At 49.3% G+C, this 12,400-nt stretch overlaps 1 protein-coding gene across 1 annotated transcript in view; it reads right to left on the bottom strand.

Annotated features, from left to right (window-relative positions):
- The window catches only part of LOC104406273 (zinc finger homeobox protein 3-like), a gene marked incomplete at both ends in the record, with an annotated part of 96,430 nt that overhangs the window by 26,998 nt on the left and 57,032 nt on the right, over positions 1–12,400 (bottom strand). The window contains 1 exon segment of the mRNA XM_010015207.1: positions 2,310–2,417. Coding sequence (XP_010013509.1) covers positions 2,310–2,417 — 108 coding nt within the window.

The following is a 12,400-nucleotide window of genomic DNA, read 5'->3' as shown; positions in this document are numbered from 1 at the left end:
AGGGAAATCTGGGGCAATTGGAGCTGGCAGGTGTGTGGTTCCCCAGCTACTCAGTAGATAAGCACCATCCCTGGCCCGTCACAGGACCTCCCCTGTTCTCTGTGAATTCACCAGAGGCAGCAGCTGACAAGTCTGAGGATGCTTCAGCCACATTCCCAGAGCACCCAGGTATGAAGCAGCAGGTCACTGATGTGACAACGCTCAGCTTAACTAAGGACTCTGCAGCCTGTTCCTCCCCAGACGAGGGACGAGCTCTCCCTGCAGCGCTGCTGACATGGGCTGCTCTGGCCTCTCACGCACTCCTGTGTTTAGTGAGCATGAATGCAAAGAAGGCTTTCTGCTCTTCAGCGCTCTCGACACTGCGGTTGATTGCCTTCCCACTCTTCTGAGCTGCAGACCAGCTCTTTTCTTGCAGTCTCCTTTTACAGCAAGGGAGTGCTGCCCTGGTGCTGCCTGTTCCCTCCCTGCTTACATCTCAATTTGTACGATGGCGTTTTGGTATTTCTGTACATGCAGACATTGCTCTTCTGTGGTTGTCCTGAATAACCTGACCTAGTTTCTGTTCCTTTCCATGTCTGAGGTCCAGAAGGCAACACAGCCATGTTACTCAAAGAGACCTCAAAAGGAGAAACAATACAAGACCGAGGTGTGGTACCTGCTTTGCTGTGTGTAAACAGTGGATAACTTTTTTTTGCTTTAAAGTTCAGGGTAATGTTACATGATTGAAAGCAGAACCTGAATTCAGCAACATCACATGCACACATCTTGGTCAGCCTGTACTCTTCAGCCTTGCAATAGCTTTGGACAAGGCTTGTCCAGAACTCTGTGGGCTTATGTACATAGTCTGCATATTCCTTTGTGTGTTTTCCTTTGAAGATCTGATGAAGCTGCCCATTTCTTATCTGCTGTTTGACTGACAAAACCAAAAATGGGTTAGGAATGTCACTGGCAGGATGCAGAAATAAACCCATCTGGATAGTAAAGGGTATAAAAAGTAGGTCCTTCATTCTTTCTTACATGTTTTAATACATAAAAATAATCTTCTCACATAGATCAGCTTTTGGAAATGCTTCAGGATTTGGGCAAAGGGCCCTACTTACCCTTACTTAGCACTTACGGAGAGTGACCTCAGCAACCTCAGCGAGTGCAGTCTACACTGAGAACAGGAGTTTCTCCAAGCATTAAAGCAGAGCTTGCTTTCTTCAGCAGTTTGGACACATCTTCCAATTGACTGAGACTGAGACTGGTTGAGATTAAAACTGTGTTGAGGTGAAAGACCACATTTCATCCTTCTGAAGACTGTGCAAGCCAAAGTATCTCTTTGGCTGTGGCTTACCAAGATGCAATCACAAACATGGTAGGAGAAGGCTGGCTGGAAGAAGGGTCCCTGTGCTCAGTGTGAGAGGCATCACACCAAGCAGCCAGGTCTGCAAACCTGGCTGCTTGGCCACTGTGCCGGAAAGGGGAGTCAGAACTGCTCCATCCGGGGGCAAGGGAAATGGGGACTGGCTCCAGCACCCAACGCTGAAGGGGTCAGCAAGTGCCAGCTGAGGAGGTGAACAGCCCTCTCCATAGGACAACCTTCAGCTGCTCTCTGCTCAAAGGCAAGGAGTATTTAAAAGATCCCCACTCTCTCTGCAAGATACCAACCATCCTCTGGGAAAGACAGAATAACCCAATACCTTCGTAATTAAGCAGCTAAGAATTCTGCAGAGAGAAACCTTTCAGATTCCACTGCAACAATGTCAGTTTTGATGTACATCTGGAGTTCCTGTTTCAAGATGTCATGGCTCCAGCAGAAAGTGAGCAGTTATAAGAGCACAGACACAGGGTCTACCTCTCTGCACTGCCTTTCTGTGTCACAATCTTGCTACCAGAGCCAGGACCATGATGAAAAAGCAGGCTAAGAGTCTCTCAAGTCTTAACAACATAGGGTAGAGTTTCATGATATGCTTAATCCAACCTAAGTGCTGGCTGCTGCCAGAAAGGGCCATCCCCTTCTCCCTTCTCCCTTCCCAGCTGCCGATCCCACTGCCTGGGTCAGGTCTGGCATCACCGAGCACAGAGAAGCTCCAACCCACTGCCCCAGCACAAGCCTGGGGCTGCGAGGGGGGACACATGACTGACCAACCACTGAGTTGGCGGTCGCACCATTTTGTGCAAGTGTGTCACGAAATACACCCATAGACTTCACAACACCTTTGTCACGCTGACAGTGCTGCATGGCGCACACATTGAAGGAAAGACTTTTGCAGGCCGCGGCTCTTCCCACCTTCATTTCCTGGATTTAAAGAGTGGCCAAAACCCACCTGTCCATTTATTCTGGTCCTTGTCCCCTCCACTCTCTTGGTCCTTGGCAGGTTCTTCAGCATCACCAGATATTTCACTGGGCCCTTCTGCATCTTCAATGGATTCTTCTGCAACAACAGAAGCAGAAAGCGTAACATAAAAATGGAGGTCAAAACAGAAAAGCAAATAACTGTCATTGAACAACAGCCAATGCTGAAGCACAAGTGTTGAGTGGTAGTTATCAACATCACCAGTGCTCTCCCAACACTCCCTGCTAGCTGGTCAAGAAACTACAGAAGAAAAAGGTGAGAGATGAAGACCCACGTCTGCAACTTACAGCTACTGCTGTCCCCTGTGGTGTAATGTACAGTAAAAGATTTGTTCAATATGAGAAGGTTCTACCAACTACGTCATGGATTAGAGAAGTGTCAAGGACTGACTGGAGCTTCCAGCACCTTCAGCCTCAGCTGCCTTCTTTGCACCCATCTCAAGCTGTCTGGACTGAATGGCACTGTGTGGTACTGACCCTGGTCACTAAGACCCCCAAGTTCACCACAGAAACACTTCTGCTCAGGCTAAGCAAGGAGCAGCACTACGTCCCGCAGACATGGCTCTGACACAAGGCACAAGACAAAACTGCTGGGGGTCTTGTTTCCATCCCAGTCACGGGAAGAGTTTCAGCACACAGGCAGCATCATACAGGTGCAAAAGCATGAAAGGGAAAAAACACTCAGTGACGCACTGAAGATTCAGAACAAAACACAAAATGCCCCCGCTCCACCATTAACCAGAGCACCAGTGTGCTGAGGCACAGAGCGTGTCGACACAGCGTGGGCCACTCCTCACCACATGGGATACTGGAAGTGGGGTGGCTGCAGCTGCCAGACCTTGTACACCAGGGTCCAATACTGCATTATCGTCTAATATCTTGAGTATTTATGAACAGTGCAGCAGCTCGACAGCTACCACATAATTGATGGAGGCTACATCAGCACTGGGAAGAAGGGTACTTTTAAGCCATTATATCCTCTTTTAGCAGGAGAGTTCATAATTTTAACTTGCATTATCTGGTCATGGTAAATCCCAGGCTATCCTGAGGTTTTATCTGAACTACCTAACCAGTTAAAGCACCACCCCCAGCCTCCCCTTAACAAAGACAGGGTTAGAAATCAGGATTAGAAATGTGTATTAGGAGATTGCAGATGCTCAGCAGTGCCCTTTGAGAATGTGACAACCTAAATCAGGAAGAACTTGTAAAAGCACCCAGAGACCAGCACTGACATTAAGTGGAAGCACTGTGATTTATACTCTATCCCTCTTTCACTCTTCTAAAAGCTGGAAACTGTTGAGAGCTGCAGGGATCCCCATGGTCTTCACTTGGGAAGGAAAGATCCCAGGGCAAGAAGTGCAGTGGTTGGCATTGCTAGGCAAAGGCAAAAGTTACTGATGAGCAGGGGTGAGATGAGCATCTGCCTTGTGAGACCAGCGCTCAGATTTGTTCAGAGAAGGGCTGTGAAAGCAGCAGCTGCATTCACGTTTCAGAAATTAAAATTCCAGTATTTTTTAATTCCACTCTAGGGAAAAAACTCAGCAAATTGCTCAATCCAATCCAGCCCAACCCATTCCAACTCAGCCCAGCCCAATCCAACCACCTTGACCGGGCTGGGGAGCAGGCACTGCTCTGTGCTGGGTACGCCCCATCCCGGTCCCCATCCGGGAGCCCCCCAAACAACAAAGGGTGCCTGGTGCGGCGGCACTCCCGGCTGCAACCCGGAGGTGTCAGCATTGGCATGGGAGGAAGAGGAAGGGCGAGCCAGCGGTCGCTCAGACACTGTCTGGGCTCTAACCTGAGCATGTGGAAATAATATACGTCTTCAAGTGCACTGTCTGGTTCGAGGGGAATAAAATAGGACATTCATAAGCAGTTACACCATCTGTCTTTACACCATCATCATCATCAACAAGGGAAAAAATAGCTCTTTAAAATGGATGAAAGCCCAGGCTGACAGTAACGGGAAAAATGTGAGCTATGAATACCAATAACGGCAGAAAATGATTGAAAAACAAGGCTACAAACAGCAAACGCTCCTGCCCAGAGCCCCTCCTGCTCGCAGGCACAGTCCTGCTCTCCACAGCCCCTCGCACCGAGCGGCCACCGCGCCCCAAGCCGGGACACAGCTTCCCGCTGAGGACAAGATCTGCCTCCAGGGCTCCAACACCTCTTTGCTGGGCTGTAAAAAGCATCTGTGTGCTTCAGACCTCCTCCTCCCTTCTCTGCTCTGAGCTGATTGCTTCTGACGAGTGTTTCTGTTAAAGGGAGCAGAGCACAAGACACAGCTGCCCAGGGAGGCTCTGAATCAGCTGGGAAAGGCCCCGGTACCATCCCTGTGTGCCTCCTTGCTGCCAGGGCCTTTGTTGAGGACAATCCCCCTGCTCTCTCCACAGCACACCCTGGTAGCTCCCTGCACCCTGAGCCCTGGTGATGCAGCGCCTGGCGCTGTGACTCAAGGAAGGGGAAGCCTTAACTCCTGGGTGCCTTGTTTGGAAGGCTGGAGGAAGCTCTGCTCCCTGCACTCAGCCTTACCTACAGCCACCAGTGCTCAGGCTGACCCCAGGGATGGTCAGGAGAGCATTGTCAGCCACGCCACTGCTCAGCTGGCCACGTGCACTGCGGAGGGTTTTGAATTGCAGAGAATCAGCCTCCAGCAGACTGGACGCAGGGCTCAAGCATGTGATCTGACCCAGCTTCTAACAGTGAGAGCCTCCAACACCGAAAACGAAACGCAGCAAAGGATTCCTGTTCCAGAGGATCTGCACCCATGCTCCCCGATGACAGCTCTGCAGTGGCAGCTCTGAATGCGCTGGCAGGTCTGGGTAGCAAACACATGCACGAGTGGCACCCAACCATCATCCTCTGGTATTTCCTGGGGGCATTCTTCTGAGAGGACAAGGCCAACATCACCTCTGGTAGCAGGTCTGTTTTTCTCCTCAATCAACTGCACATGCTCTTGAGCTTCCCTTTTAATTGTCTGCAAGTCCTGGTGTTGAGATGTTCCCATGCTGCAGAGCAGAACTGACCACCAGCTTTCTTAACACCCACAGTGCCCCACAGGATAGACCTGCAGCTGGTGTGGAGACCACTTCATGGCCAGCTCCCAGAGGCTGAACAAAGCTGTGGTCAGCAAGATGTAAGCAATTTATTTCCAAACCACCATGACCTTTTTGTTACTGTTTGACCATATCTCCTTGAAGCTGTACACACTATTAGGACACATTCACCTAACCGCTTGACTGTATTTTCCTTAAGAAGATGGATAAAATCACCAGTCCATTTGCAGTTAAATAGTACTCAGCTTAAACCTGTACATCCTAGCAAGTGTCCCAGCTGGGACTGAGATCCAACGGGAGAGAAGTCCCTGCAGCATGTCAGCAGTGTAATGGGAGCCTCTACTGGTCAAGGACTCCAACCAGGAATTTCAGAGGGCATGGTGTGGAGGCTTAACCTGGAGATGTGGAGCTTTGCCATAGGAGATGGCTTGTAAGAGGAGATGGGTTTGACTCCCAACCCAGGAACCTCAATAAGGGGCTCTGGAAGGCCAGAGATGCTACTGCAGGTGCCAGACTGGTGTCTTTGTTTTCCAGAAACTCCAGCTTCACAGCTCATGAAGGATAAATGGACTCTACCCTCTGCAGGGAGCTCACTAGGGAAGGTGCAAGAGCTGCTGCTGTGAGAGTTGCATGGGGGAAGATCATGTCCCATTGAAATACAAACAACACAACCTGCACACAGGCCCCTGTGCCCGAGTGCCGTTCACGAGGCCGTGATGCCTTATGAATAAATTTCCTTAAAAGAATTTTCCAGCTGCTGGGGTTCAAGCCCATACCAAGAGTGAACAAGTGTAACTGGGGGGCACCTGAGTCCAAGGAGCTTGTTCTTCCATCATACCAAATCTGCCCCATGCAACATTCTAGGAAGTCTTTTCTTCCTTCATGAATAAATCATTTTAAAACAGTGGTATTTCCTTTTAATTTAAAATTAAACCATTCACTGGGGAGAGGGGGATAAGAGTGCACAAAATCATGGGTACTGACATCTGGAGATGCCAGAGAATCTGTGACTCAGTTACACACTGAAATTGTGCCTGAATCCCCACCAGTCCACGCTGCTGCAATGCTGCCCTTTCAAAGGCCAGAAAGTTTGAGGGTTGGAGAAGTCTGCAAACCTCAACTGGATCCGGGCAGCTTGAACAGCCCAAGACCTCTCACCTCTCCTCTCGGATGGATTTTCCTTAATAAAGCCATCCCTCTTAACCGAAGGGATAAGGGGCATTTCAGAGGTGGCAGAAACGCAGTTTTTTGCGCTGCCTCTCCACCCTCCGGCAGGCTCAAGAGCTGAGAAACATTAGCTGTCATGAACCACAATCAAATCAGGTTTGAAATATTTAGCAGTGGCTTGGAAAATGCGGTGCTGCAGCTCTGACAGGCGAGATGTGCAGACACCCATTTTCCATTATAATGGAAATATCAAGCCTGTTCTGAATATGTATAACCTAGAAAAATGTATTGATTTTTCATTCGGCATTAAAAAAATGAAATACCCTGCAGCTGTCAAAAGCCTTTTGTTAAAAGCTCATCTTTCCTGGAATGAGGTTTACCAGAAACAAGTTTTAATTGTACACAGGGTCTCTCCTTCGAAACAGAAAGAATGCCTGATGCTCCCTTTTCCAGGATAAGTAGTTAAGAAAGCCCGTAGACAGACAGGATTGAGACCTGGGTGACTTGAGCAAGCTGACGCTGTCAGGGGAGGTGACAGCCTGTGTGCAGTCAGCTGCACATGCACAGACACGCGTGTGGCACTGTCGGGAGCCGCCGCTGGCGAGGGGCTGCACTGCACTGGGTCACAGCACCGTGCCGAGGCCCAGCCTGTTGCACAAGTTCAACTGCTCCCAGCTACTTTGAACATGAAGTCCCAGGGCCCCGGGAGGAGATATGCCGTGGTCTAGGTCCTTGTGGAAGCAGGGGGGGACTTCAGATGGTCCATGGGAGTTTGATGCCTTCCTGGGCCCTGGAAAACCCATGAGGAGCTCAAACTGCTGGTGATGGTTGTTGAGGGCTCCAGTCACGCAGCCAGAGGCACGGTTGTTGATGGAGGCACATAGAGCGTCCCAAGCCAGAGGAGCAAACACTTGTTTGTCTTTTGTGTTCTTCTGCCCACCTGCATTTCGAATCACTCACCCTGTCAGGGCTGCGGTGACAGCCACGTGTGCTGTGGGGCGACCCACACCAGAACAGAGTGAAGGCAAAACCTGCCACTGCCCTTCGGTCTCCTGAAATCTGGGTGAGAGCACAGCCTTGAACAGGTCTGTGGGAGAAGCTGGCCTGGGTCAGGACACAGAGCAGCACCCTGGGCACAATTCCATTGTTTCTTTGTGACCAGCCCAACAGAAAAATAAAAGTTGCCCACCTCTCCCTGCCTTGCAGATAATTTGCATGTGAAGACAGGACAATCCATCCACATGGTAATGTAGATGAATCCATGTTCAGAGGTTTTTTACCATCTTGTATTTCTCACCCAGCTCAAGCTCAGCTGGGGCACGTCTCCTAAGGTAACCTTGGCTACCAGGCAGTCTCTGCCCTTGCAGCTCAGATTCAGGATGCATGTATATGCACAAATACATTCTGTGCTTGTTCCTAACCGGTTTATGCTACATAGACTTGTTTATTCCTATTGTTTTCCTGAACAGAAAAGCAGTGACAAGGCAGAGGTTATGAGAGTAATGACACAGAGCCCATCCAGCCCTGATGCAAAAGCTGGTGGATGAGCCCTATTATCTGACAAAAGGCTGCAGAACGCCAGTAATAATCCTACATGTATCTTGGATTAATGACACCTATGTCTGAGCTCACCCTGTTTCAGATCATGGGACGGGCGTATCTATGCTGCTTTTGCTGACAAAAAAGAAAATATTGCCTATGAACGTGTCCCCAGCTGATAAAGCCATCCTCAGCTGCCTATCTTCTCAAGGCAAAGTTTATCTGGCTTTTGTGCAGTTAACTATAAAGACCAGTGTTCAGATAAATAAAACAAGAAATTCAACAGCAGAAGAACTGTTTGTGAACTTTTAGCTTCTATTCCTTTGTTTTCTCCTCCAAAGAAAAAGCTCAGAATTTCTGGCCAGTTTCCCTGAACAGATCTGAAACTCCTCCAACAGCATCCAGGTCTCTGGTTATTTCTCAAATAAGCTTCTTGCTCCACAGAAGTGAGATGACCCTCTGCCAGATGTTAGCATCTTTTCTTCTTTAATACAAATGCTTTTCCTACACAGATGTTATTTTTGCAGTTGCTCCTCAGTGTCAATTCCTCAGGTACCTCTTCAGGGGCTCGGCAGCACCATGGCCGTCCCTAGAGATACCTCTGAAGGATGCTGGTGTCTCCACACAAAGACACACAAGTCCAAGAACCTCTTCCCTGAGCCAGCACCGACTGCTCCCTGTCCCTAGGAACGAGGCTGTCCATTTTTTTGTAAAGTGGGCTAAATTTTAACTCAGTGGAACCCAACAGGGATTTGCCCCTTGAATTTCAGCAGAACCAGAAAGGTTGCTGTTATTTTCACACATGAAATGGAAAAAAAAAAGGCAAATTCCTTGAGCATGTTTGTAGTGGAGCGTGATGTGATTGTGTTGTCATTTATGGGAAATAATCGCAAGCCCATCTCTCCCTTTCCCCCCATTTTCCAGTCCAAATAACCATGAAAAATTACACTTCAATGTCAGGAGGACAACAAAGGAGGGGCTTTCTCCTGCGGCTTGATGGCTTTTCAGCCTCCCCTTCTTTGGACAAAACCTACCTTCAATTCTAGTTCATTTTAAACGTGATCTAATAAATGCATCTTGACAAGTTCCTTTCTTTTCTTCCTTTTAAACAGTATTTTGCACAGTTTAACCTAGCTCCAAACTGGAATCAGCTGGAAAGGAAACTCATGCAAAAACACAAACACAGATCGAACCGCAAAACAAAAGAAAACCCATCTCCAGCTTCAGGTCTGCAGGGAGAGGACAGTGTGATCTCCCACATGGAGACCTGCAGGAGGAGGGCTGGAAGACAAAAGGGACCAAAGATCATAAAATCAAACCATTAGCAGGGCACAGCCAAGTCCACTAAATCTTGTCCCTGAACACCACAACTTCTTTTAAATACCTTCAGGGATGGTGACTCCACCACTGCCCTGGGCAGTCTGTTCCAACACTTGACAACCCTTTCAGTGAAGACATCTTTCCTAATCTCCAGTCTAAACCTCCCCTGGGGCAACTCGAGGCCATTTCCTCTTGTCCTATCACTTGTTACTTGGAAGCAGAGATGGGCCCCACCTCGCTACAACGTCCTCTCAGGGAGCTGAATGGAGTGGCAAGAGGTTGCCAGCAGCACTGACCTGTTCCAGGCTCCCCCAGCAGCGCAGCATCGCCTGGGCCAGGCTCAGCTGCGCTAGGAAGCAGCTTCAGTGACCCGTGGAACCATGCGGACACAAGCGCAGCGTTCAGAGAGGTTGAGGCGCTGCAGGACATTCATGTTCCACCGTTCAGAAAACGTCCTCAGCTACGCGAGCAGAGCAAGGTGTTCAAAGGAAGAGCTGCTTTGTGCTCACGCTGAATAAGCTCATTCCAGAATAGCTTTTCAGATTCGCAACCCCCCACCCTGTGCTAGAGCCAAGCTGAAGTTGAAGCTAACTTCAGCCACTCTGGGAAAAGGTACATCTTGAGAACACTGTAACTATAACAAAAATGAGCTATAATTAATTCATGCTTAGCCATAAGGGTTGGCTATGCACAGGGGTGCTACCAACAACCTCAGCTCTGCTGTGTAACATCATCATTAACTGTACTTAAATCAAACACTGAAACGTCCCTTTTCTGGCTAGGTTGCTTTTAACATACAACTCTGACAACGCCTACTCTGTTCTCACTCTCCATGGTATCACTCCAAGGAAAAGTTAATTAATGTGTTGCTGACCCTCTTTCTCCCCCTCCCCACATGCTTCCCAACCCAGCATGTTTGGAGTTCTTTTCAGCTTAGCTAAAAACTTAGGAAACCCGTAATTGTAGTGCCCTGGTTCAGTAACAGTTAAAGTATTCTTGGAGCATGGCTGCACCATCAGGTTCTGATGTGGATGGAGCAGTGGGGGTCTGCAACCAGCCGGCAGCTCGTGGCTGTGGCATGGGGTCTGCAGTAACTCGACATGCCCTGTCCCTGGTGATGAGGACAGGTTTTTGTCACAAAGAATGGGAGAAGATGATCAGCTGTTCTAAGCAAATGTCTGTAAGGACTGTTCGCACATGGGGTGAGTCCAAACAGGTCTGGTGAGTGAGGTCTGGTCGGTTCATTCTTAACTAGATTGCAGTAATGTCACCAGGCTCTTCCTGGAGCTTACTTCTAGGAACTAACAATATGTATGAACATGGGAAATCATAAATGGCCATGGATAATATGCATAATAAAAAATAAAAGAGGATCACCCCAGGGAGCGCTTCTGCCCGTGAGGCAGAGCAGGCTGTGAAAGAGGTTTTAGCAGGGCTGCTCAGACCACCAGAGTCAAGGAGCAAAAAAGGGTGACTTTCTGCTGAAGCATAGAATCATAGAATGGTTTGGGTTGGAATGGACCTTAAGATCATCCTGTTCCAACCCCCTGCCAGGGGCAGGGACACCTCACACTAGACCATGTTGCCCAAGGCTCTGTCCAGCCTGGTCTTGAACACTGACAGGGATGAAGGAGATGAAGCAGATGAGAAGTGCTGGTGTGCTGCAGAGGTGAGACACGCAGCCTGTGGTGGCACCCAGGGGGAGCCTGCAGAGAGCCTTACAGGCTTTTAAGGATACTGAAGAGCATCCCCTGGAAGGACAGAACAGACACATCCAGCAGGTAGACGTAGATAGAGACAACACTCACTCCAGCCAGCTGAGGGGTTCTTGACACTTTGGTCGCCAAAGCGTGTTACCTCCGCAGGTTAAACAGACATAAAAAGGAGCCTGATATGAAGATGCAATACCAAAGCATCTTGGTGTGAACACCCCTGGTGTCATCCCTCTGCTGAAGGTCAGACGCCACGGCAGCAAGGCAGCCCCACAAACACGGAGGTTTGTTTTCAACTCTGTCAATCAACAGCCCATGAGCCATGAATCCTCTCCATGCCTCCACTGCTCCACTGGCCCCTACACCAGCTCCAATTCAGCCACCAAACACAGCCTGGGCTGGTGTGGAAGAAGGAGCAGGTAACATGCACGTCAAACACCTGCTGATGAGGAAAAGCAGCAGAGATACAGAAAACTCACAGCTCCACAGCTCTGGAGCCATCTTTGAGGACACACTTGAGAAGCCTCACATCACCCACCAAGGCAGAGGCTCACGTCCTGAGCTGCTCCTTCCCCGGGTTTGGGTTAGTGGCACTGGCAGAATGTCAGTAATTGCGTTTCCCTTTGTACTAACAAGCTTTCAGCAGCAGAAGATTTCAGCTTCCTGGAGCCAACAGGCCCTTTTTCTCCACCTCTCTTGGCTTCGAGTAATTGAAAGCGACTGCAATCTCAGCCCTGACTCTTCGGTATTCAACTGCACCAGCGAGGTCAGGGAATGTCAAGTGAAACCTTTCCCTTTGCCTCCCCACCACCGGTGCTGCGCTATCGGTGGCAGCCGCCCCACAGCCTGGAGGAACAGGCGAAATGACAGGGGCTGCTAAGAGCCATGGGAATGGGAACACAGCCTCCCGCAGCAGGGAGGGAGGGAGGGCTTCCCATCGTGCTGCATCCAACTGCAGAGCCCTGCTGACCCCTCCACTGGTTTTATTTCCTCTTAATTTAGAACAGGAGATAGGCTCCTTTTCAAAGAAACTGAGTATTCATCCTTTTAGGGTTTGGGTTTTTGTTGTTTTTTATTTTTCCCACCAAGGCAAAACTCTTTCCTCTGTGATGCCCACATCCCCTGTGATGCATCTGGGAAGGATCTTTCAGTCACTCACCAAATCTAAGGTAGAGAAGGAGGGTGCTGAACAGCTGCTCTGACTCCCAACTGATACGCAGAGAACTAAGGAAAAGGGAAAAGCATGGAGAGGCTCCCAGGGAGCT

This window comes from Nestor notabilis, unplaced genomic scaffold (assembly GCF_000696875.1).
Source record: "Nestor notabilis isolate BGI_N333 unplaced genomic scaffold, ASM69687v1 scaffold16595, whole genome shotgun sequence".
Classification (NCBI taxonomy): domain Eukaryota; kingdom Metazoa; phylum Chordata; class Aves; order Psittaciformes; family Psittacidae; genus Nestor; species Nestor notabilis.
Note: the sequence above shows the minus strand (reverse complement) of the source record. Positions and strands in the feature narration are given on the sequence as shown.